This window comes from Gadus morhua, chromosome 8 (genome assembly GCF_902167405.1).
Source record: "Gadus morhua chromosome 8, gadMor3.0, whole genome shotgun sequence".
NCBI lineage: Eukaryota > Metazoa > Chordata > Actinopteri > Gadiformes > Gadidae > Gadus > Gadus morhua.
In genome coordinates, this window is record NC_044055.1 from 2664951 (window position 1) to 2692519 (window position 27569).

The following is a 27569-nucleotide window of genomic DNA, read 5'->3' on the forward strand; positions in this document are numbered from 1 at the left end:
AGCAGCCCAAAATCACATTTTCCTAGGATCCTCCGAATCAGGGGTCGAAGAGACGACACTCCGCACCCGGTTGCCTGTGTGATCCCCATGGGAGCGGGTCTTTCCTTTCTTGATCCCAATGTTAATTCTAAACAGCATTTTACACAGTAGCCTATAATAGGAAATTCTCAAAGGTAAATCAACTAATTAAATAATGACTAGCTTTTTATGGGGAAAGAAGCAACGGTGATGGACCGTACTAAATGCCCTATCCATTGTTTGGGTCTGTTAAATGCTAATCAAATCAAATCGATCAAATCACATTTTATAACAAGTTAAGGAGGTGGGGGGAGATGTTTTATTTATGTTTTTACTATGATGTGCACACCGTTTTTTCGGTCTACTTCATGCTCGTGCTGCGTGGAGGTTGCAGAAAATATTTTCGTTGGGTCGCAGAATTCGGTGTAGCACCGGCGCTTGCCCGGGCTATAGCTTAGGCTACTCCAATAATGACCACAACTAACACAATCCAACGAATTAACCAGTGGTCTTAAATAAAACCTCCAAATTCTTCAACACTCAGACAAACAAACAAAAACCCGTAGACCATTGAAAGGGTTTTCTCATAATTATTTAATCACACATACATTTACATCATGCAGTCAATCCAAAACGGTGATCTCATTAAACGTTTCCCCATTTCCCCCTCAAAGTCTGAGCCCTGCTATTTGAGCCCCAGCTCTCTCGGAATGATCCAGTACCTTTGTCCACTGACGGAATCCTCACAACTGTCTTACAAATTGAGCAACTATTACACAGTAATAAAAGGTGGCTACACATTTTTGTTTTTTAGAATTAACGCAAACGATTTAAATTTTGGTGAACACCATAGAACAATGTTTGTCGTATTTTTTTTTTTACAATGCTTTTCCAAATTTCATATCCAGTATTTGTAGGAGTTTAAGATAAAGATAGGCATTCTCTATTAGGACACATGGATGAAGAAGCAGCCGCGACAGGACAACCGGTTTCTTCCTGTCGGAGACAACCCGATGCACAAAAGACAACCCCAGAAGGAAGATCGGTTACAAATCATTTTTCCTTGCCCGGGCTTTGGAAGCAGCTTTTTCTCATCGCTCTTAAAAAGTAGCCACATATGGAGTGTGTCGTTCTGGGATCAGCCGTCCTCAAGTACTATATGGGCCTACTTCACGAAGAGCTTGTTGCACTAGCGACTAAAACACACGTCTCCCTTAACGGATAAACTGGGATTTTACTTTGCGCTTGCAAGAGATGTTTGTTTCTGCAAATACTTATGGGATCCATAGCATAAAAAAAAAAAGGTGAAAATAATATTTAAAAGCATAGAGGGGAAACAATATTTTAAAAACAATGCAATAAAGACAATCAGAAAACAGAATCCTACACCCCTGACTAGCTTTTTAGTTAAATAAACCTTCCTGAAGACGATACAAGATATTTAACATTAACCCCTGCCTTGACTGAGACCCTGCATATCTGATTGGCTGATCAGTAGCAAAAGTGTTGTCAATCAAGGACAGCCTGCCCAATGACATATTAATCCCAATTCCACACATCAACCTAAAGACGACAAAACCGAAAAAAAAAACACAACACATACAGTACATAACTCCAGCAAAAACAAGTCTGCAATATACAACAAAAGGGGCACACAATCCCAAAAAAAAAACGTTCAGAAAACAAAACAGAAAAAAGCAGGGGCAGTTTTGGGTCAAATGATTCTTCCAACGCGAGGCACCCTTGATATGACTTTATCAACCCAATCAACATGACATGGCAGGAACAGCCTTCCCTGCAGCACGTGGATGCTGCAGCAAAAAGAAACACTTATAAAAACCGTAGAGACTGCAACAGACAGAAGCCCTCCACTACACAGCCAAGCCGAGAGAGCGCGCGCGGGGGGGGGGGGGGGGGGGGGGGGGATGTTGGACGCACCTTACTAGCTAGGACAGGACAACAAACATACGTGTGTGGGTGTTTGTGTCATCTCAGTCAGTATGACTGTGCTCTATGTGCTCCGATGTGTGACCGATATAAATAGTGTCCAGTAAAATGGCATAGTAAACCTCATGGAGAAGTACGGTTGGGTACATTCAGCTACTAGGAAAGGCTGTGCTAAAAAGGTAATGTCCTTTCTCTCTCTCTCTCTGCTTAACTGGATCATTCTTTCCTTCTTTCCGACGTTTTCATCTTTCAATTTTTTTTTTTTTTTTTTTACATCCTTCTTGTGAAGTCACCAATAACGAGTATATATATTTTAACTTAATGATAAAAACAATTGGCCTCCACAGGTATTTAGTTAAATACATCTACTCTGTTGCAAGTCTTGGCGTCTTTTTGTTCTTCGTTCCCCCAACTCCCATTGACATTCAGGAAGAATGAGCAGTACGGCCAAAGTGACATCGGTACAAGACCCAACAAAAACATAATGCTCAGTGTTCAATCTAGTTTTTTTTTTTTGTAAAACAGTTGCTTTGTTTTGTTTTTTTCTTTAAAGAAGCATGTAAAATCTATCCGGGGGGAGGGGGGGGGTAGCGTGGGTTAACAACCTTCGTGAAATGTACAGAGGTTAGCCAAACTCAAGCTATACTCGCAGCGGCACGGGTAATATAGATAAGATAGACGTTTGTGTTTTGCACACCAACCCCGCTACCGATTACATTCACCTTGGCACAGTGCAGATGAACGAACGACAGATGACAACATACCAGTGCAATGGATGCATGAATGAATGAATGAATGAATGAATGAAGAAAAGAAAGAAAAAACAACCCAGGAAGCGACACGGTCAGATCAGGGTATGCGTGAACAAAGACTGCGTTTGGTTTGTATTTTCTGGCCGATGAGTGTGGCAGGTGACGTTTTGGTGAATTTTAGTCAACAACTTGGGAGTCGTTTTTTGTTATTTTCTTGATGATTACATCGTCGGGAGACAGAAGGGGATGAGAGAAGTGTGGAGTGGGTGGGGATGGTGAAGCTGTACAGGCCAGGGGTGTTTATATATATATATTTATATTGCAGGACTCCAACGCTGCTGTATTGACGCGACAGGCTGCGGTGAAGGTGGTGGTGGAGGTCGACGCTGGCTTCTGTTACGCTGCTCTTCAGCTGGAGGCAGAGAGAGAGGGAGAGACCAGGATGGCAAACGTGAGAAAAGAAGGAGGAGACTGACGTCAAGGATCAATGACATTTTTTCCTTATTTTTGTATTTTGTGACAACACGAAAATAGGCCGGCACGAGAGCGCTGCAACGGCATCAGTAGGCCTGTTTATCTAGCCTTACGAATCTAAGTAAAACGGCATTCAAATGTTCAGTGCAAACAAAACGCTTGTCCCATTGCAATGACAGCAAAGACCAGCAAACAATTCAAAAATGTAAAAAAAAAAAAATCGACTTCACATGCGTCGCTACTTTAACGGAGGCGAGAGTAGGTTGACGGGGAGAGGACGAGCGCCCTCCCTCAACTCACTTCTTCTCCGGCTTGGGGACGCCGCCCCTGATGGAAACCGTCTGGCTGTTCTGGTAGAAGCTCCCCCCAGCGCGGTGGATGTTGGGGTGGGTGGGGGAGGCCACGGGCTGCTGGCCGGGCCTGATGGGCTTGGCTGAGGGAGAGGAGAAGAGACGCAGATCAATGTCGACGCTCGGCCGGTTCAAGCGGGGCGGGGCACAAAAAAAACATACATAAAGCTTAGGTAATCGCCTTCCACAGAAATGGACACAATTTTCACTCTGCATAATCACTTTTAAAATGCCTAGAAAATAAACGGTGTTGTTTGTGGCCGGATACCCATTAGGAGAAGAAAACTTCTGTTATGTTGATGACGTGTTTTCGGTACTTCTACTCTTAAACGGCCCTACTGTGCTGTACCTTCTGCTGCAGCGCTTGCCTTGCTGTAACGGGCTTTCCTTAATCAATGGAACTCCTTTATTACCATCGAGCACCATCTTATCTCACGCAGATGATCTAGTACACGGGGTAGTCCCACAGACAGCCAGCGGCAGCCTGGTGCCACCGTGGCCCCCGCGCGGTCGCTTACCGATCTGGGCGGAGTGCCCTCTCCTGGCCATGTTCTTGGCGCGCACCGCCTCCTTGATGCGGTCCACCTCCTGCTGGTAGCGCTTGCGGTCGCGCGCGGCGTTCTCCTTGGCCTCCTTCAGCGCCGACTCCAGGGCCTTGACCCGCTCGGCCGTGGCGCGGAGACGCTTTTCCAGTTTAGGAAGCTCACAGCGCAGGTCCGCGTTATCACGCACCAGCTACGGGACAAAGACAAAGACACACACACACACACGCACACACACACACACGTTTGAGAGCTATGCAGGGGGCGAAGACACAGGCTCCACACCAGGGATGGCTACGTTTTCATGATTCCCTCCCAGTATCTTCCGTTGTCTCAAAATCATGTTTGTGTCAAAAATGATTAAACCATTGCTGTATGGCAAACGATTCCTCCGGCTCGCAAGATAAGTAATAATGATACGGATCCAGCTTGTAGGCATTTATGCATTGTTCGTTTGAGTAGCCGTGAGAGCAACGATGAGCTTGAGGTTCAGGGGCGCCCCCTGTGGTTCACCGGGTAGAGCGAGTACAATTAAGGCCTATTCCTTACCACAGCCACCGGGGTTAGATTCCTACCCCCCCCCCCCCCCCCTCTGTACCATACATTCCTGGTAGGGCTGGGCGATATATCGATATTTTTTCAAACGAGATATGGAACGAGACGCTATCGTCAACATCTATATAATTTAATTTGCGTTTAATTTGGGCTGAATGTCCAGCACAGATTGCGTCAACAAATATAGAAATATATCGACATTCTGCTTGAAGATATCATGATACGACTTTTGGTCCATATCGCCCCGCCCTAAATCCTGTCGTACTCACTTTACAAAAAGAAAGGATAATACCTTCAAAAAGTAAATCTTAAAAAAAAAGAAGATTGTGGTTCAAAAACGGAGAGACGGATCGGATGAGATGGGTGGCGGGAGGCGAGTGGAGAACTGACACCGTCGGCGTCTGTTCTCAGTGCACGGACCATCTCGTCGTCTCTTACCTGTTTGTGAACCTTGGTGAGCTGCTCAAGGTTGTTCTCAAGGAAGGAGATCTTCTGCTTCTGGGCCGCGCTGCCGCCGGTGTCGTCCGAGTCCATCTCAGCGCTCTGCGGAGACACACACGCAACACGCTCACAGTCAAGAGAACTCATCTATTAACCGGGACAAGACCAGACACACCCTGGAGTAAGGACCAAGCCTAACCCTCTTGATGTATCTCGATTCATTTTCTGTTTGTCTGTATGACTAATGGAGAGTCTATTGACAGTCCGTTTCATTCAGCTCCTACTGGGCCAGTTCTGAAGATATTCCCAAGCCTGTTGTCTAGTACACGGTCAAAGGGAGATGAATGGTTGTGGACGATGTGCTTTACCTTCTTCACCCTGGTAGCCAGGTCCTGGACAAAGAGCTTCCTCAGGTTGTGCAGAGTCTGCAGCTCCTTAGCCTGCAGGAACAAAACAACTTCAGACCTAAGCTTGGGAGTCTTCATTCATGCTTCGGGTTTATCAGCCGTGGTGGCCTTTCTACCGCACGGCAGCCCTATACAGCACTGGGGTTGGGCGTTCAAATAAATCACAAAACCTCAATTATGGTTTGAAGTTCCTTTTTTCCAATTACAGTACAACAGCAGATCTGCGCAGAGTTATTAGCCTGGGTCGGTGAATTAAACTTTAAACGTGCAGAGCTGCACTCCTTTAGTAGGAATACGAAACCATTTCATTGAGTGCGATCCCGCAAAGAGGCGCGGCACGAACTCCATTCTGCTCCTCCTTTTCAACCGTGTTGGTACAGTGCTTTAGGATGTGTGTATAATGGCTCATTTAAATGCTCCAAAGTGTATAGAGAACATTGCCGTGGGACACGCACACCCTCACACACACTGTGTGTGTGTGTGAGGATGTGTGTGTCCCACGGCAATGTTCTCTATACACTTTGGAGCATTTAAATGAGCCATTATACACACACACATTGTGTGTGTGTGACTCACCACTGTCTCCTCCAGTCCCTTCAGGTCCTGTCTAGCCTGCTCCCTGCGGTCCTGTGTGTGTGTGTGTGTGTGTGTGTGTGTGTGTGTGTGTGTGTGTGTGTGTGTGTGTGTGTGTGTGTGTGTGTGTGTGTGTGTGTGTGTGTGTGTGTGTGTGTGTGTGTGTGTGTGTGTGTGTGTGTGTGTGTGTGTGTGTGTGTGTCTCACCACTGTCTCCTCCAGTCCCTTCAGGTCCTGTCTAGCCTGCTCCCTGCGGTCCTGCATCACCCTGGACAACCAACAACAACAGCCGCGGCTTAGCAACAGGACATTGTTCCGTGGGCCATTACAAAACCAAACGCAATCATTACATTTTTATGGACACAACCTCTGGCTAATAGTTTTCGCAGCGACTGCATAGTTATGCTCCTCACACCGATGGCAATAAATAAGAAAGTTTGTGTGTGTGCGTTTGTGTGTGAGAGCCTGAATGAGTTTGTGAGTGTGAGGGACAAAAATCAGCGCGAGTGTGCAAATGAGAGAGAAAACGAGTGAGCGCATGCAATAAAGATAATTATATTCTATTATATTTGCTTAAGTGTGTATGTGCTCATGTGTGCATGTTTGTGTGCGAGAGGCTGAATGAGTTTGTGTGTGCACATTAGGGCTTTGACTCCAAACTTCTTCATTCGAATATAATTTGAATATCAAAAAATAAATCAAAATTCGAACAAATATTAGGCAGCCCTTAATATTGGAACCTGTTAGTGGCAGGCATAATATTGTAATGACCATGGAAGAGGCAGTGAATGAAGTATTGATTAGACAGCGATTTATTAGAAACCTAATAAACCGTCGGAACACGCAAGACCGGTAACCATAGCAACGCCGGTAAACAAACCTCGCGAAGCCCAATCCAGGTCTTACTGAAGGCATTTAATTGTCAAAATATCATTAATAAATATTCGAATATATTCAAATATTAATATTAATAAAAAAACAAACTTCGAATATGATTTTTGGGCAAAAGTCAAAGCCCTAGTGCACATGCAAGACAGAATGATTGCATGCATGTGTGAGAGAAAGAATGAGTATGTGTGTGAATGTGCTCACGCGTGCATGCTCGTCTGAGGCTGAGCGTGAGTGTGAGTGTGAGTGTGGTTGTGGGTGTGAGTGTGGTTGTGAGTGTGAGTGTGAGTGTGGGATGGAGTGCGTGTGTCTTACGTGAGCTCGTGCAGCTTACGGCTCTTCTCCTGGTCGGTGGACTTGAGTTTCTCGTGCTCCACCCGGAGACGTTCCTGCTCCAGCATGATCTTCTGGTTGAGGCTGGGAGAGGGCAGAGAGGCCGTCAACAACACGGATCCACTAGGCTGATCATCATGAGCCCCCCACCATGGCCTAGCAGCCGTTCTCCAGGGGGGTCAAAGGAACTACACCAAACGGGGCTCACTTGGCGTTTTAAAGCGACTCAGAGACACCATAAAAGGGCACTGACCGTAATGACGTTTCGTTTTGTGTCATTTAAAGCAGGGAGTGTTAGAGGTAGATACGGATCTCTCCCGTCTCAGGGGAAAATTAAGGAATGATGCAAGACCATTACAAATATGACTGGGTTTCTAACGATGCAAAGCTTAATGCAAATGGATGAAGTGTCCCTTCAAGGTAATAGAGCATACATTTGATTTCCTCTCGTTGTGCTGTACTTCAAATGAAAATCGAAATGCATTCTGGGATACTTCTTCTATCCCTACTATTCAAACAGCACTAGTACCACTAAACCCATCGTTCCATTGGGACATCCTACAGTACGTCTGGACGACGGTAATGGTATTAGTGCAGAGAGATGGGGGGGGCTGGTATTGGGAGGGCCTGCTTGTCCTTTAGTTACAGTAAAGCCTCTATATTTATTTTTTTCAACCAGGAATAATCCCATTGAGATTCAGAATTTATTTTACGAGGGAGTCCTGGCCAAGAGTGTAGCATAAAGTTCCATATAAAATATACATTAAGAAAAACAGACGACATAAAACAGAAGAAGACAATGGTCCCTTCAGCGTCATGGCTCCCTTACTCTTGGAGCTCGGTGATCAGCTTCTCCTTGTTGTCCAGCTCGTCCCGGAGGCTGCTGATCTGCTTCTGGTGGGCGTCGCGGTGGGAGTGGATCTGCTGCTCCACGGCCTCCTGGGCAGAACACAGCACCGCTTGACACCCCAATACCACACCCACATGCACCCACAACACAGATACCAGGGGTGTCGAAATATAACTGGGTCTCAGTAAGCGGATCGATACCGCTATCCTGTCCGAGGTGACGTCTTAAAGAAAAGACTGCACTCCTGATGATTACTCATTTTCACTCTCTCTCTCAAATAAGAGCTGTATGATTGGAACAGCATAGTCTTGTTTTCTGTTAAACTTTTTTTGGAGTTATGAAGGGCGCCTTTCCTCAAGTTCTCTGCATCTCTCCCTTTCCTTGTGTCTCATCTCCCTAGCCCCAACCCTGTTCTCAGGCAGGCAGACCAGAGGAGGATGAGACTTGGGCCACAGGCTTTTCAGGACATACACAATCAATTGAATCACTCTTTATTTTTTAAGTCTTGTTATTAACTCTAGTCCAAAATAGACTTCCACTCGATTCCAGACTATTAAACATTCCAAGCAATGCCAGTTCTACGCCTTTCCACGATTTAATTCAAATGAACAATTCCCATCTCTTAGGACGACCGAATGCTTCGGGGGATCTCATTTACCTTGACTTCATTTGCAGACTGTATCTCATTGTCCTTCTCCATGGCATGAACTTTCTCTGCAGAAGGACAACAGACCCCATCAGCATACAGCAATAACAGACACGGAGCACAAATCAATACCAGTGGGACTGTAGTGAATCGAACGGAACACACACAGGCATGTATTTGCGGCTCATCATAATCAAACCGAACAAAACAAGTATTTTCCCCTGTAACCAGACCCTACCTTGGGCACTGATCTTGACCAGCTCCTCGTTGAGGGAGTCCACGTTCTCCTCCAGCTGCCTCTTCTTCTGCTCCACGTTCTGCAGGTACTCCGTCAGGGACTTGATCTTGGCCTCGTGCTGGCCGACAAACACAGACGTTCACGTCAGCGGCTCACCAACAATGTTCTCACGGGTCAGCAAAGGTGAGGCCACGTGTGCAGCCTCAACTTCTTTTTAGGGGTGTAACGATAAATCGATGTAGATCGATACATCGATTGATTGGCGAACGATCCAACTGCATCGATGCAACGCCCAAACATCGATGCATATCGCTGTATTACACGCTTTTATTATTACCGTATATATCTCCTTTCGCGGGTGTTTGTGAAACTATTTCTGCGCAAAGCGCCAAGCCGCTCGTATCCATTCACCGGTTAAACGAGGCAACAGCGAGCACATGTGTGAGCGCGAGGATGTCTAGTTTCGGTTTGTGTTGCCAGATTGGGCATATGTCCCGTTTTTCCAGCCAAACGTGATTATAAGTAGCCAAATCGGGCTGGAAAATTTGCCCAATCTGGCAACACGGAAGGCTTATCTTAACAGCCAAGATGATTCTGAGGGATGTTTTGTTTTTAGAAGAAAACTATCCACACAGATAGGTTGGGAATGGTCTACGTTCAAAATGAAAGATCATTACAGGCTCTTTAATTTAAGCCATAAAAAACCTTTGGCACTTAAATGCAATTATGTGGCACTTTATTATTTGTATTAAAAATGGATTGTTTTTGTTTTAAATATCCGGAAGAGCAAAGAAATAAAATGATGAAATTATAATTAAGTTGATGTGATTGTAAGAGGTTGTGTTAAATGGGCATATGATATCGTCTCATATCGATCGCATGCCCCTGAATCGAAATCGTATTGCGGCAGACTTTTGATATCGGCAAATATCGTATCGTTGTCCAATGAATCGATATAATATCGTATCGTGAGGAAACCAGAGATTTACACCCCTACTTCTATTATGGTTGCGTTTCCGCTTCCCTACACATAGTTTTAACCCTCTCAAGATCTCCAGCTTTGAATGTGGGTAAGGTTCCAACAACAACAACAACAACTAGCCTCCCACTGCTCTACCATCACTATTAGCGGTAACGGCTAAGGTACGGCGTCGGGGTGTTCACCTGTTGGATGCGCAGCTGGCAGGCGGCCAGCTCCAGCTCGTTCTCGTCCATCTTCTTGTTGCTCTCGGACTGGGTGCCCTCCAGCTGCTTGCAGCGCTTCACCATGGTCTTCACCTCCGACTTCATCTTGCTGATGTAGAGGCGCGCCACCGTGAACTCCTCGTCGATCACGCCGCTGCCCTCGTGTTGCTGGAGGGAGAGACGGTGTCATTGGGGTTCGCTGGCACCTTTCGATACGGTCCCTTTCTACCGAAGGTCCGCCGGTGTTTGTCATTCTTTCGAAATTTTCACAGGTCAGTTTTTTGACGCTGAAATCGAAATCGCGATCAAAATTTCGATCACGATTTCGATTTCAGCGTCAAACGATCACAAAACTAATTTGATCGAATTTTCTTTTTCTTTTCTTTTTTATTAACCGTTTTATAGAAAGTGCAGAAGAGCTGGATACATATCTGTAGATTATTTTAGATTTGAACATTTTCTTTTTGACAATTTTGTGTATTTTTTTTAAGGCGAAATATCAAAGATCTCCGTTAGCAAGTGTTTTTTGGGAGAGACATGCTGAATAAATACATTATGTTTTGACGTGACAACTGCGACTTCCCAAAAGTGTTCCCGTTGCCCGTGCTTTAAGTACCTTGACGTCATTGCTGCCCACGGCGATGCCAATCTCGGCCAGGTCTTTGAGCAGCGACGACATCATCTCCGTCACCCTTTTCTTCTGGTGGTTGGACATCTCCTTCAGCTTCTGGAGCTCAGAGTCCAGCGATGTGAGGAGGGTCTGGACGGGAAAGAGGAAGAGCGTTTGATTAAACATTGCCATTGGCTATTCACAGAATGGCTTTAAAAAAAGAAGATCTGCCTCAACGAGGGGTGTGAACAGTTACAAAAAATTGTAAACGGTTACACAACCTCTTTTTTTTTCGTGTACACGGCTAACCGTTTTTCTTTATTAATTAATGATTTTTTTTTTTTTAAAGTGGACCGCAGTCGCGCTATAGGGGGGATTATTTGTTTATCAACACGGCGGATGCGCGATCAGAATGATCGCAAAACGAAGATTAGTTTGACCGGTTGCCATGGTTATCACCGTGTGGTTAATTTTCTGTTGCGGTGTTAATTAGGATGTTGTCAGCTTACTGTTACATTAAATTGTAATCAGAAAACGCGGTTATATGCTATAGACCAGGCCTATTCAACTAGCGGCCCGTGGGCCAAATGCGGCCCCTCTTACATTTTTTCTGGCCCGCAAGAGGTTGCATGCAAAAAATAAATAAAATAAAGGAGAAACATAGTTGCATGCAAATCAGGTTTCTGTGTGTAGCCGGTGATACTAGCCAGTATCAGTATCCCACAATCAGGAACTGGCATCACTTATTCTGACAATGTTTGGCTCAACCGATACGTGTGATTCTAGCTTTTCTCATATGAATGCCATCAGAACAAGGGCACGTTGGACCATGACATATGAGAAGCTGCATGAGTGTCTCAGGATGAGCCAAACTAGGCAAACAAGGCAGTGCATCTTTCTCACTGACTCACTGGCTCAAAATGTCTCATATGTACAGTAGTTCTGTTTTGTGATGATTCAAACAACATTGTTGAATTCTAAATACGTGTCCAAAATATGTGAGAACAAAATCTTTTATAATGATACGATTAAAAGTCAAGAAGGAAGGAATGCGTCTGACAAGTTTATTCCATGTAGTAGTATTATATATATTAAGTTAACACTAATTTAAGTACGATTTATTTGTAGCGATTTATTCACGTAGTTTTACTCCGTGTGGCCCATGAACCCCCAGTGGTTTTCCTTTTCGGCCCACTTGTTAAGGAGGTTGAATAGCCCTGCTATAGACCCTACAGTATCTGTGGTATAAGGGCTGGGACGAATTTCGAATTATAAGTATGTAAACTTTATGTTGAAAGTATGGACCGTCGAGATTCCCCATTGAAAAAAATAGCGCAGTGATTGTTTACTTATTTTTCCTAAACGGTTATGATTTACTATCCGTGTACACGGTTAGCCTCAATCAAGAACACATTTAGTACACATCAGGACTTTTCAGGTTCCATATATGGATGAAGGTACACACACACACACACACACGATAGTTTGCCTGAACAAACTTGCTGACCCAGACACTGACATGAAGGCAAGAAGGGGCACCACCATACATATGATATCGCCACCATCTCCCTCCCCCTCCTACACACCGATTTCTGGCTGAGCTCCTCGCTGATGGCCTCAAACTCCTTGGTCTTGTCCTCCACCTCCTGGCTCTTCTGGTCGTAGTTGACGGCCAGCTCCTCCAGCGCCTGCAACACCTCCTTCACCTCCTCCTTGGAGGCCTCGTTCTCCGCCTGCAGGCGGTTCAGCTCGGCCTGCATGTTCTCATGGTCACGGCGGGAAGACACCAGGAGCTAGCGGGGGGGGGGGGGGATTCGAATGAGGAGCCGTGTTAGAGTGCTGTTGGGGAGCGCACTGGAGTTAAAGTTAAGAACAAGACTAGGACCAACGGGTGCACTGAAAGGAGAATATCTGAGATAGTGCGTCCCACCATACCTACCATACCTACTCTCAGGTCACCTCATACAATCGGGATTGAGTTAGTTATGATCACTCTTTAAAATGAAAGACCGACTGAAATGATCAAGCAGATACATTTCAACTAAATGTCACGTCATTTATTAAAACTACCTGTGCAAAAACACATACAAGCTTACAATAAGGGTTAGAATCTATTTGGGAGAAAGCTAAACCTCTCCGCATAGCGGTTAATAATATGTTAATATGTTCAAATCATTCTTGATTTGAACATATTAAGTCCATTAATAAATCCTGTTAAAGTCTTGTTTGAGAAGTGGACTGGCAATGAATTATGACCTTCACAAGCTTGCTTTTCATAACTCTTTGTTTGTGGGCTAGGCTAGGCATACGAGCAGAACAGAATAAAATCAGCAGTTTATCTGGCATCCGCTGCCTCAAACGAGGAGCATCGTGTTTCATGTTTTTGCGTCTGAGCCCCGACCTTAATCTTATTCTACTCTGAATGTCTGCAATCGGATTCCAGTCGTTGCAACACAAAGATGCCATTTATTTTTAAACTATGGCGCTTGTTACCATTTTAGTGCTTTCGCAAATCGTAAGCACGTGCTGAAGCACATCCCACTGATGTCAGACCCAATTCTCTAGCCTCAAATGACAGCTGCCGACAGCAAGCACGACTCCAGAACAGTTGCAGTTGTACATTTGAATAAATGTGAAAACTAAAAAAAAAAAAAAAAACGGTTGTAATGACTATGCAACTACTACATATTTTAAGAAACTATTGACACGGACACAATATTTGTAACAAAACAAGAGATCACCCAGCCGTACCAGCATCATGCTAATTGTATAGGCCGAGTTACAGTACATAATCGCTCACCTCCTCCTGGTCCAACATCTGCTGCTTGAGCTTCTCAGCCAGCTGGCTCTGTTGGTTGATCTCATCGTCCTGGACACATGGAGAACATCTGGTATTAGCAAGAACACACTGGAGCCACTGTCACCCAGATGGGGCATCACAGATGGCGATACGTCACTGTGGGATCTGGGCATGTACATGGGCACTGGTCAGGCAAAGTTAATTGTTGAACACATTACTACTTCTGTTTTTGGGATGCTGTTCAATATTCCAGGTGCTTGAACACAGGTGCTTGAAGTACACAAGTTTGCCGTTTATGTACTTCATGTAATTGGGAAGTTGACGTTTTTAATAGTGCTTGTTGGGTTGTTTATTGTTCCCCCCCCCCCCCCCCCCCCCAGTCACGGCATTGCCAAGTAAGTGACCAACACGGTGAAGTGTGGTCACCCCGTTTGTTAATTGCCTTGATTTGTACTTGGAACTCCAGGCAACTCACAACAACCAAACGTACGTGCGTTGTGTGCACACTAAAGCAAGACAAAAGGGAGGGGAACTGGGGAAGCGATACTACCCATGCATGATTAACGGAGCACGCTTCAGCAACTCCCGTCAGCGCTGCGCCAAAAATGACTGCATCACCTAAATATAACCACCTTGAAACACCGCACGACTATGCAGCGAACAGAAGCATATTCTACCGACCGAACAAACACTCAAAATCTCAACCAATTCCACAACTTTTTTGGCTCTCTCGGAGCATATTTTTCCCTCGAAGAAGTTCAAAGGCGCTCTTCCGCGCGATGCCGCGAAACCCGAAATAAGAGTTGCCCAAACACCAACCCCAGGAGCACACGTACGTGTGCTCCTGGGGTTGGTGTTTGGGCAACTCTTATTTGCCCCCCCCCCCCCCCCTCACCTTATCGTCCATCTGCTTGTAGAGCTTGGCCAGCTCCGCCTCGCACTTGTCCTTCTCCACGTCGGTGAGGCGGACGCCCGGCAAGTTGGGTGTGGAGGCCGGCTTGTCGTTGACCACGTTGTCCAGCGCCAGCACCTCAGCGTTGGCCTTCTCCTTGTCGAACTGCTCGTCCACCGGGACGCTCTCGCCTGAAAGGGACCCAGAGCCAGGAAGGGGTGGGGGGGTGGGGAGGTCAGCCTGACTGAGTTGGACGTCTCGGGGTCTGTGTAATTTGCAGGTCTGTGTCGGTGGGCTACTCGGACTCCCTCCAGGCTTCTCCTACGACGAGGGCTTAATAACTCGCAACGTGGGGTCGAGTACCTTCCGTAGATGGCAGCGACCAAATCTGGACGAGGTGTTTGGGGTGTATCCGGAATGTTTTGTTCTGCTATGTAGATGTGTTGTTATAGGTGTGTTCTCCATCTTATAGTGTCGCGTTTTATAGTTTAGCCAAATCATTATAGTCTACTTTGCCTTACCTCTGTAGTCCTGAAATTTCAGGCCCGAAAGAACGAACAAGTGAGTGAGTGAGTGAGTGAGTGAGCGAGCGAGTGAATCCCTCTCACCGTTCCTCCAGCGGTTGAGCTCGTTCTCCAGCCAGGTGACGGTGTTCCTCAGGGTCTTGTTCTTCTCCTTCTCTCTTTCATACTTCTTCTTCCACTGCTCCGCGGTCAGCTCCACGTTCACACACACCGTGTTCTTGATGGTCTTCGCTCTGCAAGCACAAGCGCAAAAGACACCAGGAACTGCTGTTAGGAGCCGGTAGGCTTTGGGTTTTTCCAAACGGACGTTATGTTGTTTGGGACTCAATGTTACCAGTAGGGCTGGGCAATTCATTTTTAGCGATGACAAAACTAATATAATCGATTTTTTCAAAAAGAAAAAAAAAATTTCATTAAATGTTTTAAAGAGAGCAGAAAAGCTGGAAACATATCTTTACATTAATTAAGATTTGAAAAAAATCTATTTGACCATTTTGCGTATTTTTGAAGGCGAAATTTCAAAGATCTCAGTTACAATGTGTTTTTTGGGAGAGACGTGCTGAATGAATACATCATGTTTTCAAACTCAAAAATAATCGTTTGAATAATCGTGATTTCAAAATGGAACAAAATAATGGTGATTATGATTTTTTCCCATAATCGAGCGGCCCTAGTTACCAGCTCTCAAACTTTAGCTGTAGAAATCAATAAAAAAAATGCAATGACAAAGCATTGTCATCCAGTGTGAACGGCGAGAATTCGAGTTCAACTTATAAAACTGTTCTCAGGTCAGGAGGTGTGGTTTTAAATAGTGTTATTTATATCTATCCATCCATCTTTATATATAAAAAGCTTGGAGTTGGAATTTACATTTCAAACCAAACTGTTGCATCAGAAGCCTGGGGGACAGACCACATAAATTAGGTTTTCCTTCTTTCGGTCAGGGACGAAATACCGTATTTTCCGCTCTATAAGGCGCACTGGATTATAAGGCGCACCTTCAATGAATGGCCTATTTTAGAACTGTTTTCATATATAGGGCGCACCGGATTATAAGGCGCATAAAATAAAAGATACTGCAGTCAAACGTTTGACTGGGGTTGCGTTATGCATCGACTAGACCGAGCTGTGCTAAAGGGAATGTCAACAAAACAGTCAGATAAAGTCAAACTTTATTAAGCGTTCTGACAACTCCGTTCACTCCCATGGTAACGATGTTCAAACGTTAATGTGCATATTAACAATAACTCCCAGCCTTGTTCACTCTTCTCCCAAACGTGGAGGGGAACTTTTCCCTGATTCAGTAAACACGTAGTAAAAGAAACAGTCTGATGCCACTAAATCAAACGTTAGTGCATTCACAATATAGTAACTCTCGAAATTGTTCAACTTACGTATAAAACTACATTTTAAACGTAGTGCATTCACAATAACTCAGTGTCCGAATTGAACATTTGGGCGAGTACGGCATCCAACATGCCCGGCTCCCTCTCGTCATTATCCGAGTCAGTGTCGCTGCTGTTGCCTGGCAGTTCAGTGATTATTCCTGCCTTCGTGAAAGCTCGGACCAGAGTTGAGACTGATATATCAGCCCAGGCATCCACGATCCATTGGCAGATAGTGGCCTAAGTCGCCCGGCGCTGTCTCCCCGACTTGGTGAACGTGTGTTCGCCTTCTAAGTGTTCGTCAGATAAGGCGCTCCGGATTATAAGGCGCACTGTCGTTTTTTGGGAAAATTAAAAGGCTTTTAAGTGCGCCTTATAGTGCGAAAAATACGGTAACCATTTATACTAGATGGAAAACCGCCTTTTTTCCAAATCAACAACAACCTGATTGGAAAACGTACCAAACCCCTTTCACAAGGCTGGTAACAACCCTAGCTTATCTTTTGGTCGAAATCAGGAGCAACATTTTAGGCTTAAATAGGAAATATTGGTGCCCAGAAATATGGCCATGAGGTTTGCTGTTAGCAACCCACCTCTGTCCGAACATGAGCGTGGACTTGGTCTCCGACTCGTTGTAGGAGGAGGGCGAGGCGCAGATGATGATGGTGGTCCGACAGTTTCCACCCAGGGAGTCTTGCAGGATACGAGTCATCTTGCTGTCTCTGTACGGGATGTATGCCTAGAACACACACACACAAACACACACACAAGGATGATTGAGGATAATGTAAAAAACGTGTGCCACAGCTACTGTACACATCTAGAGTAGTAATGGTGCTCCAAGTCTATTATGCACACATTATTACAAATTTAGACTGAAGGGGCTCCTCAGGGACCCATGCTAACGATAGGTGACAGTATCCTTTAAAGGGAAAAGCTCCATAAACCCAGTGGGAAAAGGAAGCCTCCTTGATAAGCCACACAAAGGATGCACCCTTATTCACTAGTTGCCCCTCATTATAACAGAGAGCATCTCCATCACTACCCTATTTGCTGTTAAATGAGCCAAACTCAATGAGAAACGACTTTGAATTGGGATACAACCCGCAGCATACTTGCTCTCATTAACCCGCGGTCAAAACGCTGAGGTAATGGGGGTATGATCTGTGTGAAACGCTGTGGGCCATGGGGACCATGCGGTCGGAATACAAACAGGTTCGGTGACATGCCTCGCTCTCTGTGAAACCCGAGGACCCGACCAGAGCTTAACAGCGGTTTCAGTCACTCCTCGCCACCGTTAAAGGGAGAAGAGTCATCGATTATCAGCCCGAACACCTATAACGAGCCAATAACTTTCCTCGAAAGTGCCCTTTTCCAGTTAGAACGGAGAGAGCGAGTGCACAATACAACACTTGTTTAACCAAAACTGCTGATAAATCTGCAAGAAAGCGCCAGGGGGAAAGCGCCCCGAATAAAGAGATGGCGCACAACAGACTAAACATTGACTCAAACGGAAGCCGCCGACACCGTTGGATCAACAGCTCGGAGGCAAAAGCATCTGAATAAAAAGCCTGTAGTTGTCTGGGCTGCTACAGAGGATAAAATATGACTTTACCCTGATAAACCAATGTTTGTTTTTACTCCACGCGTGGCTGGCTCATGTGTGCGGTTACAAAACACGCCAGCACTTTGACACACCTACAGCACTGTGTGCTGCGCTGTTCCACTTTCCTCTAGTTTCTGACATTACTTCCTGCTTTTCGGTGGACCACCTGATTCGTTTTAGTCATCATTTGTATAATCCTGAAACGACTTTAATCCTAGGAAAGGTGCCTCACGTGGGATTTTAATGGAACGGTTAAGATCAGCATTTTGAAGTCTTTCATACGGGAATCAGTAAATAGCACTATCATTTGTTGTACGTTGTATCCACGTAACGTGACTTCGTCAAGTGTGCTGGTCTGCATCATCACGTAACGTAAACGATGCATGCATGCATGTATACAAACACACACACACACACACACACACACACACACACACACACACACACACAGACAGACAGACACACAAACTTACCGTTCCCTCAGCTAGAGCAGAGATGACGTTCCCCAGAGATGACAGAGACTTGTTGATGTTTTTGGCTTCATCCAGGACGGCCCCTTCGGCTCCCGTTTTACTGACCTGTGAATAAGAACAGGAGGATGGGTGGATGGGAACAACAGGGGTCCCCAGAGGGCTACCCACCCTCTGGGGATCAACCCTGGGAGTACTCCCCCTCTGTAGGGAGCGCCGGCTCCAATCGACAGGAAATTCACACCTCTTTCCATGGAAATGGAGACATCTTTAGTTCTATTTATTTTGTCTCTAGATACTGTTTCTTATACCCGTCCCAAGTTATTGGCCTTTCACTATATTTACGTTAATACATTCGTTTATATTTTATGCCGATGTGGAATATGCTCCAGGGTTGGTCAGAAGTGAAATGGCTGCCACAATGGAAGCATAACAAGCAAAACGGTTTTAGGTAAAGGTTAATCATTAGAATATAGAAAATCAGTAGTGTCCATGGTGGGGGAGAGGGTCAAGCTAGTGGGTCAGCAGATGGCTGGGTAAATCATAGACAAGAGATGAGGGGCAAAGGTCCATTATATTGTCCCCCACATTAAATATAGGAGTGTTTCAATCATGTGACTCAAAGTTTCATAAAAAAACAAAAGACAACCAATCACCTAGCTGCTACAACTCCCTGATTGTAATCGTGAAATAGCCTCAAGATGGTGGCTCGGAATGTGTGTGACCTCCAACTTGCAAAGAGCCGATAACGCGGTGTGGCAAGCAACCAGCTCCACTAGGGCTGGGCGATTCATTGAATTTTGATGGCGATTTTGATAGCGTCAAACGATCACAAAAGTAATATAAATCGAACAGTCGGATACATATCTGTGCATTATTTTTTATCTGAACATTGTGTATTTTTTTAAGGCGAAATTTCAAAGATCTCAGTTACAACGTTCTTTTTGGGAGAGACATGCTGAATAAATACATCATATTTTCGAACACAGAAACAATCGTTTGAATAATCTTGATTTCAATATCGACCAAAATAATCACAATTAGGATTTTTTCCATAATCAAGCGGCCCTAAGCTCCGGCCTTGTGGAGCGACTGCGTACCTTCTCACTGCCAGCCAGATCCACCAGGTAGAGCTTCCCGCTAAGCTTCTGCTCCGTCTGCGTGTTCTCCTGCTTCACGTTGATGAGGAAGATGCTGTGGCTCCTGGAGCTGTGCTCGTTCATGTCTGGGAAACACATCACACCCAAGCTTGAGAGGGGAGCCGGCCACGAGAGAGCATGGCTTAAGAATATCAAAACAATGGTTCCCATTTCATCACGCATCCGGCCGTAATGAAGGCGCGACTGCTTGAGCAGAATGCCTGATCAAACAATGGTGTGCGTTTCGGAAATACATATTTTATAATGTACCCAAAATGGGGAACGGTGCACTTCGAAAGGATTTTCCGATAATCTGTCAACCGATGGATGACGAGCGAAAATGACACAATACAAACGAAATGCATAACTACAACCGGGGACGGGATGCAGCTGCAGAGCGAGAGAGGAGAGAGCCCGGTGTGAGCCTGTCTTACTTGTGACCGCTACGTGTCTGTTAGATTTGCCCTCGTCGATGGTGTCCATAACCTCCTCTGGGCTGCAGACAAACCTCTCAGTGCATCCCTGGGAAACCAAAGACACAGTGACGTCAGGGACAAGTATGGGGACGCGGGGGGGAAAGGGGGTCACGGGAGGCGGAGCCTGTTACCTTGACGTAGGGGACTCTGTTTTTGTCCTCGTGCACCGACAGGTTGGTCTTGGATACTGGAAGAAGGGAGGAAAACGTACGCGTCAGATATACGAAACAAAACCGTCTCTTTCTGGTTGAAAGTCTAGGGATGCACCGATCCGATATTTGTATCGGTACCGGTACCGATATTGAAGACATTTCTAGATCGGGTATCGTGACAAATGGGCCGATCCATATTTAAAAAAAATAAATAAATAATATATATTTTTTTTAACGTTTATGTACATACTTGAATCCTATTCCTACTACCATGCTGCTTTGATAATTTAATTTCCCACGAAAATGTTCTCACGGGATTAATAAAAGTGTATCTATCCATCTATTGGCTGATCTATTCAGTTTCTATGCTGTGCGCTGTGAGTGACGTCATAAACAAGCAACACGCCGTGCGGAGCCTACAGTGATTGCAAAATGGAGCGAGCAAAAGGATCTGCTATCTGGAGCTATTTCACTTTACCTAAGCCAGCAAGCTCCACGGCTACATGCAACATATGCAAAGTAAATGTCCCGAGGGGTGGTACTAAACCTTCTAGCTTTAATACCACAAACCTTATAAAGCACCTCCAAAAATTCAAGTCTCATGATCCCAGTCTTTTCCCCTCAATGAAACGTACAGTTTGTAGCCATAATTTCGCGCTGTTTTTCTATATCGGTATCGGATCGGTATCGGCCGATACTAAACCTCAGATATCGGTATCGGTATCGGAGGTGAAAAAAGCGGATCGGTGCATCCCTAGTTGAAACACACTGGAAAAAGTAAAGTCACATGGAGCAAGCAATGCAATGAGTGAGGTTGTGTATTGTACCTACATCAAACGTGTTGACATTGCACAAGTACACACCCCCCCTCACATCCTTGCCTCTTACCATCCAACAGGTCCCGAATCTTGTCCAGGTAGATTTCAAAATACGACACCTGCGACAGAAAAATAACAAAAACGGTTAACAGATGAACCAAACCAACGCCTCGGAGCTCAGAGTCAAACACGTTTCTTTGTAAAGTGCGGGATTCTCTCGTTCTTTGGACCTTGATGTGGAACTCCAGGTTCTCGTCCATGGAGTAGATGTAGTTGAAGATGTCCTGCACGATCCTTGGGATGATGCCCATGTTGTCTGTGTCGTGCAGCAGGCCCTGGAAACGAGGGGAAGAAATACCATGGTACACGGTACGACTGCCCGGAATGACCGAACCATCTACTGGGGTTCAAATTACAATTGTCTGAATCTATATTTTATAGTTGGGGAATGCGTCTAGAGTAAGGTCTACGGTAACGTCTGAAGTATTACAAATCATTTGGGAGATTTAACACTACTGCATACAGCAACAATGGTTCACTGCTGAGAGTAGGAAGATGTCATACCTCCATGGTGTGAGTTTTTCCAGAGGACGTCTGCCCGTAGGCAAAAATCGTCCCGTTGTATCCCTCCAGAACATCTTAAAGTACATCAAACATACACGCAGCAGTCAATCAAACACAAGGGTGCTTTGAGTGAAGAATAACTCATGTCTTCATATAATCTTAAGAGAAAAGGGAGGGTCTGCACACTGTTTAAATGCTCCAGAAGTGGATTAATTAAAAGGGCCACGTTTCGATCTCTAAGGATCTTCATCAGGCCAATATAAATCATATAATCTTGGAACACCATGGACAAGATTAGTATGAAAAGCGGAAGAGAAAGGGGAGGAGAAAGCTCACCTTTAACGATCCTCTGGGCACAGGCGTTGTACACCTGTTCCTGGGAGGTGTTCGAGGCAAAGACCCGGTCAAAGGCGTAGGGCTTACTCTGGAAGAGAGACAGGTAGACAGTATGAGATCATTGTTTCAAAAGTTCTTTTTTTTTTACTTTTGGCACTTCTCTTCATGGTACTGCAGACCATCATTAAATCATTAAATAATGATAACTAAAAACCCTCATACTACAACTATCCAATATTTTATATTTCTGAGTCTTATAACTATTGCAGACTATTTTAACTATTGCAAGTTGGTTTGGTTGGTTTTGGTAACCATGTTGGTTACCAAAACATTCATTTTCACCATGAAACTAATGATTCATCGTTTCATCTGACAAAAAATAGATACAATTAAAAATAAAATTGTTATTGATAGCCTCAGAAGTGAGAACCAACATTTTTCCTAGAGTATTCTATAGAATACTGACATTGGATAAGAACATGGCTGTAATCAAAACTATCGCTACAATTAGGATTAGTCTTTGAAGACTAGTCTTGGGTCTATAATCACAATAATGATATGTTAGCCATTGCCCAATTCAACAAAAAGAAACAAGCTCTTCAGGGAGTGTCTTTTGTACTTGAATCAAGGGAGATTTGAATCGATGGGTTTACAGCAGAGTACAAAAACTGATGCATCAAGTTTTTCCATGGGTTTTGAAGGAGACGGACGGCTGGTTCGCTTTGAAAAAACACCTGCCTCACCCCTATCACACTAGCCTGCTCGGAAGTAATGGGGCCAACAATGTACCACACACACACACACACACACACACACACACACACACACACACACACACACACACACACACACACACACACACACACACACACACACACACACACACACACACACACACACACACACACCTCTCTGCCACACCCTTAGTAATCCTGGTTTTCAGAGACATGAACACCCTGGCACCCAGCAAACCGTCACGAGATGACCACACCACCACCTGTATAAATTAACCCAGGCCCCACCCTGGGGGGAACTGGAACACAGACAAACGTCCCCTCCTGCATTTCACTGCAGAGGGGCCCTGTCTCTCTTCCCCCCCGTCCCTCTAGTAAACACGTTCTGAACATTAGAGTCAATGTCACCAGCGGAGGGACTATAAATACTGAGCAAACTATTTGAACCGCTCTGACTGTGTGACCGATAGCGAGAGGATGAATTCATTTTCCGAGTGTAATCCCCCATATCATCCTCTGCCTGAGGTACATGCACGGATACGGAAGTGCACCGCCCTGGAAAAGATCCACCGTGTCTTTGACTGTCATTTGTACATGAGAAGGACAAAGAAACTCTGTCCACAGTGGCCAGCAGGCACCGACGCTCTACTGCCAACACAAAGCTCTGGCCGTTGCCCCTTTCAAAATGTATTCCTCCATACGTCATTAGACCAGTCATAGCCAACACTGGCGACAGCAGTACACACCCGAGCTGGCCAGACCTGCTCCGTTTTTAAAAAGCAGCTGAGCTACTGTCTGATCTACCCAACCTGCAGCGATGCAGATGCACCATTAGTCAAGGCACGGATAGCCGAGCGGTCAAACTATTTTAGCTAATTGTGGACAATAGCGCATTGTTGAAATTGCAGAGGCAGACTTTTACTTTTTCTCTGGGCTATATATATATACACACATTTGCATCAAATGCAGTATGCGTGTATAATAGCGCACTGCGTTAAGGATGGCCGAGCAGAGGAAGCCAAGAGCTGTCTAGTCCCTCTATTCATTAGCTCATGTCTGGGGACGCTTTTACTTTATGGCAAGAGTTGGTTGAGATGAATTGCTTATGATATGCAGGACATGGCCACTTGAGGATCCAACTGTGATCTTGAAACATCTCAACTCACAGCCTGCAGTTCTAGTGGATATCTGGTTCAATGGCGTCCCTCAAACATCATTGTCATTTCCGGTTAACAGAAGATTGCTTAATTGCCTGGTTAAGGAAACTCCAAGGTTAGAGAAAAATATAATCAAACATGATGCCAACTGTTTTATTGTTGGCAGACAAAGCAGGCCTGTCCTTAGATAATAGTACTAAGTAATAAATATTACCATATCATTTTTTACAATCCTTGCTTCCACAAACATTCAGTAACTAGTTAAGTAGAAGGCGCCCTCCTCTCACTTCACCAACTAGACCTAGCCAATAGCCATATCCTCTCTGGTTATCTCCATCTACCATCATCTCACGGAGGACACAGCAGTGTGTGAACTCCATGGTCAACGACATCATCCTTTGTCTGCGGGCCCAGGGGGAACAGTAATGGGTGCATGAATAATTGACCCATGGGCAACATGCGGCCCAGCCTTCCTATAGTGACGAGTTGCATCCATGTCCAGGCAACACAGCACCACATGGAAATATTTGCGAGTGGAAGGGAGACTATGAATCATGGCAGCAAAGCTGGGCTATATTTATCGATATTCTAATGCCAGATTAGGTGTCATCTTCATAGCAAAGATTGCAAATAGACAATTGAAATTTCCTTTCAACTGGTTTCATCGTCATATCAGGTATGAAAGGAGCTGAGCCGTACCGTTTCTTTCTCAATGAGTTTAAATATGGAAGGAGTCACTCTACTGTGCTGATGGGCGTGTTCTCTGATTAAACAAGTTTCTTTTCCTGCCCAGGGATTACACATGCAGATGGGTCCAGTGGGAAGTCACAATTATTATATAGTCGGACTCGTTAGTGAAAAGAGAAACTAAACGTAGATTTGGTCATAGCTCTATATTTTATTTTTTTCTGATGTCCCCAATTCTTCAGGAAACAGTCAAGAAAGTACAGACAAAGGGAACAAGGACACAAATGTTGATTCTGTTCACTATAATTCAGGCAAAGGTGGATTTGTAAATGTTTATACAGGCTAGGGAAGAGAAATTAGGCAGTTTGGGCATCAGGCCTAACACAGGGTGCATAAAGCCGGGATCAAAACAAGTCAGTCATGGTGAATAATAGTGCAAAACAACATACATCAACATAACAAATCACAACATCACCCCACCCAATCAGGCGGAATCTACCAGTGCCCAGCACTGCCCTGATTGGAGGAACAGCTGGTTACCAGGCGATAGAACACAGGGGATTACCCAGAAGGCCTGTGCCACTGCCATGTATGCGTACAGTGAGTGCGCCACTTCTTCCAACAGCTGAGCTAGCAGATACTAGCAGGGCCCCTTGCCACCAACACTTGTGTCTTTGACAATGTGCACAGGGATTAAGGGAATATCTAAAAGGCGTACCGACTTGGGTTTTGCAATGGTATGCGTGGCCCGGTCCAAATGCTGGGATTGCTAGCAGTAGCTTGGGCGTTTTGTCACTCAGAACTATTGAAGACTCTTTGTTAAATGATATCCGCACAGGCTGTTTTGTTTGCAAAATGTTGAATGAATGGGTCCACTGTGGCCAAGCGCTATCAGCTAAATTCAATGATAGGTTTACTCCATGGATGTCACTGCATGATAAAAGACATATATTTATATCTTGTAAGGGGCTCCAAGTGCTTCATCTGTTACTTTTCCTGAGGTGTAATCCCTTTGTCCGACACCAAAGTCCATGCAAAACAGGGCGGGTTTCTGCCATGACACATAATGTGTAACCATATTTAAGAGGCTAGATTGTTACTACTCAGTTATGACACTCAAGAATGTGTTAACCGAACTTGGTAACTTTCTAATTTTCTTTGTAACACAGCCACATAGATTACTTGGAAATTGTAATTTAAGGTTAATTTAAGGCCCTAGTTTCGTATTTAAAAGACTATCCAGCCCACACCCTTGTCAATATCAACGGCGCTCAAAGGCTTCTGTGCAGTAACAAGCCACCATCAACAGTAATTAGCATGTCTTCGTCGTTGACTCAATGAAGCAGTGTCACGTTTCATTAATCACGCTTTTAGAGGTCTGTGTCACAAGGGTAGTGGGATTAGTAGAAGTAAAGTGAACACAAATGTAACTTCAATGGAATGCATTACTAGACCACCGACTTGCTTTCAAAACTCGTTCCTCAAGGCAATCGGAATATGTGACAGCAAGCGATTAATCAAACCTGGCCACATCTCATCGATGCCACCGCTAGATGTAGGATGCACAATACGCAGGCACTCAGTGGTTTCCATATCGCCAACATGGTTAACAAGTGAGCTGTGTGGAACTAGCTGACTAGCAAGCCAGGGCCAGCTTATCTGTCAAGCCACCAGCTGGCCTAGCTAGCACTTCACATCAGCCATTGTCAGTGTAACGTTATTGTTTCTGCGTGGTTACCAGTATGACTTTGTATCGACGCCCTATGTTTATAGTAGCAGTGACATCGAATGATAGTAAAGACATCCAGAGTCTTAGTATCACCGACCAGGGACAGTCGTTGTGTGTTGCATCGTTGAATGACAGCTCGCTAGCCACGAAAGAACAACCGCGAACTTGACATTTGGGACATGCAGGGTATTAGTTAGTTCTGTGACCGTGATGTCCAAAAGACAATCGATTATATATACGCATCATACCAAGGATACGTCCGATTAAATTCTAAAATAGACACTGTTTATGGCCGACGCTTGGGTACAGCGAAGGGCCAATTAGGAGAGATCGCACAGGTCAGCACTGGGCTAACGTTAGCACGGAAGCTAAAATGCTAACGACCCTACCTCCGAGACAGATTAAATTCCGCCGACTACAACAGCGGTTTCTGGCTAAAACCAGGTCTACGTTCAAGACGCAAACAACTTACCGCTATTACGACCGTGTCATCCCCTTGAGGAAACTTGGGTATATACCGGTCTCCTCGGGTTACCTCTGAGCTGTTCAAGGGCCTAAAACGGCACATCACTTTGATGGTGCACTCCGCCGGGTCGGCCATCTTCCACGGTGCAGGAATGGAAATTTACAAATTAATTGAACTAGATCCTGGATCTAGGGGCGCAATGGGAGGCCAAGCCCCACTTACCCACCCTCACGGTCACGCAAATGTTGTATTTGCGCTAATATTCAATACGAAACTCAGTATTTTCCCACTAAATCACTTCCTTTCCTGTTAGGAAGCCATGATACCGGTGGATCGCTCCTTGGGTTGGCCACCTCACCCCTCCTGCTGTGTATGTGGATCACAATGACGTCACCTCCACAGGCACAGACAATGAATGCGTTTTAAAACAATAACTATTCCGTAACTAGGCTTAGCTAACTAAGGTATACAATTTACAATGCGGTCCGGAAGAAACTGAGTAGCACATTATATATTTTATTTCAACGTATTTATTTTATTAGAGAACGGATCATAACATAAAGAAGTGGGGGAGAATATCATTAATGTATGGCAACCGTTATGTGTGATTTATTTTTCTTTATTATTCTTATCATTAACAAAATATTATATTAAACATTCTGACAGCAACATTGAATTGTTTCAGAATTAAGAGTATGATCTAATTGTATCCGCCCATATTGGACGACTGCCATTGCCGACCACACCACAAGTGGCAGAACAGATTTTTCTGACCACTCCCTAAAACAGCAAGGGATATCCTTTAAAACCTTAGACTCATTCAAA

General features: G+C 44.9%; 1 protein-coding gene across 2 annotated transcripts; it reads right to left on the reverse strand.

Annotated features, from left to right (window-relative positions):
* Positions 1–588: 588 nt before the first annotated feature.
* On the reverse strand, positions 589–27124 carry LOC115548787 (kinesin-1 heavy chain). Of its 2 annotated transcripts, none has more exons than XM_030363630.1 (26): positions 26751–27124; positions 21972–22059; positions 21636–21709; positions 21302–21406; positions 21142–21190; positions 20233–20288; positions 20060–20147; positions 19587–19711; positions 18490–18594; positions 17004–17149; positions 15110–15258; positions 14505–14692; positions 13610–13678; positions 12396–12602; positions 10816–10959; positions 10179–10367; positions 9015–9132; positions 8789–8844; positions 8110–8216; positions 7263–7364; positions 6267–6327; positions 5448–5519; positions 5077–5181; positions 4060–4276; positions 3492–3624; positions 589–3129 (listed from the first exon to the last, which is right to left on the reverse strand). In XM_030363630.1, exons 1-26 carry the CDS (start codon positions 26877–26879, stop codon positions 3126–3128), a joined length of 2886 nt encoding a protein of 961 aa, XP_030219490.1. In that variant the 5' UTR covers positions 26880–27124; the 3' UTR covers positions 589–3125. The 2 variants fall into 2 exon arrangements, with proteins under 2 accessions (XP_030219490.1, XP_030219489.1); XM_030363629.1 differs by having other exon boundaries at positions 8110–8219; positions 26751–27123.
* Positions 27125–27569: the final 445 nt, after the last annotated feature.

Excerpts from the sequence above, each read along its gene's own strand:
- LOC115548787 (XM_030363629.1), bottom strand. The coding sequence starts at position 26,879 with ATGGCCGACCCGGCGGAGTGCACCATCAAAGTGATGTGCCGTTTTAGG. Across the intron at positions 12,603-13,609 it reads AGATGTTGGACCAGGAGGAG|CTCCTGGTGTCTTCCCGCCG; the intron begins GTGAGCGATTAT and ends CCCCCCCGCTAG. Across the intron at positions 4,277-5,076 it reads TCACCAAGGTTCACAAACAG|CTGGTGCGTGATAACGCGGA; the intron begins GTAAGAGACGAC and ends TTTGTCCCGTAG.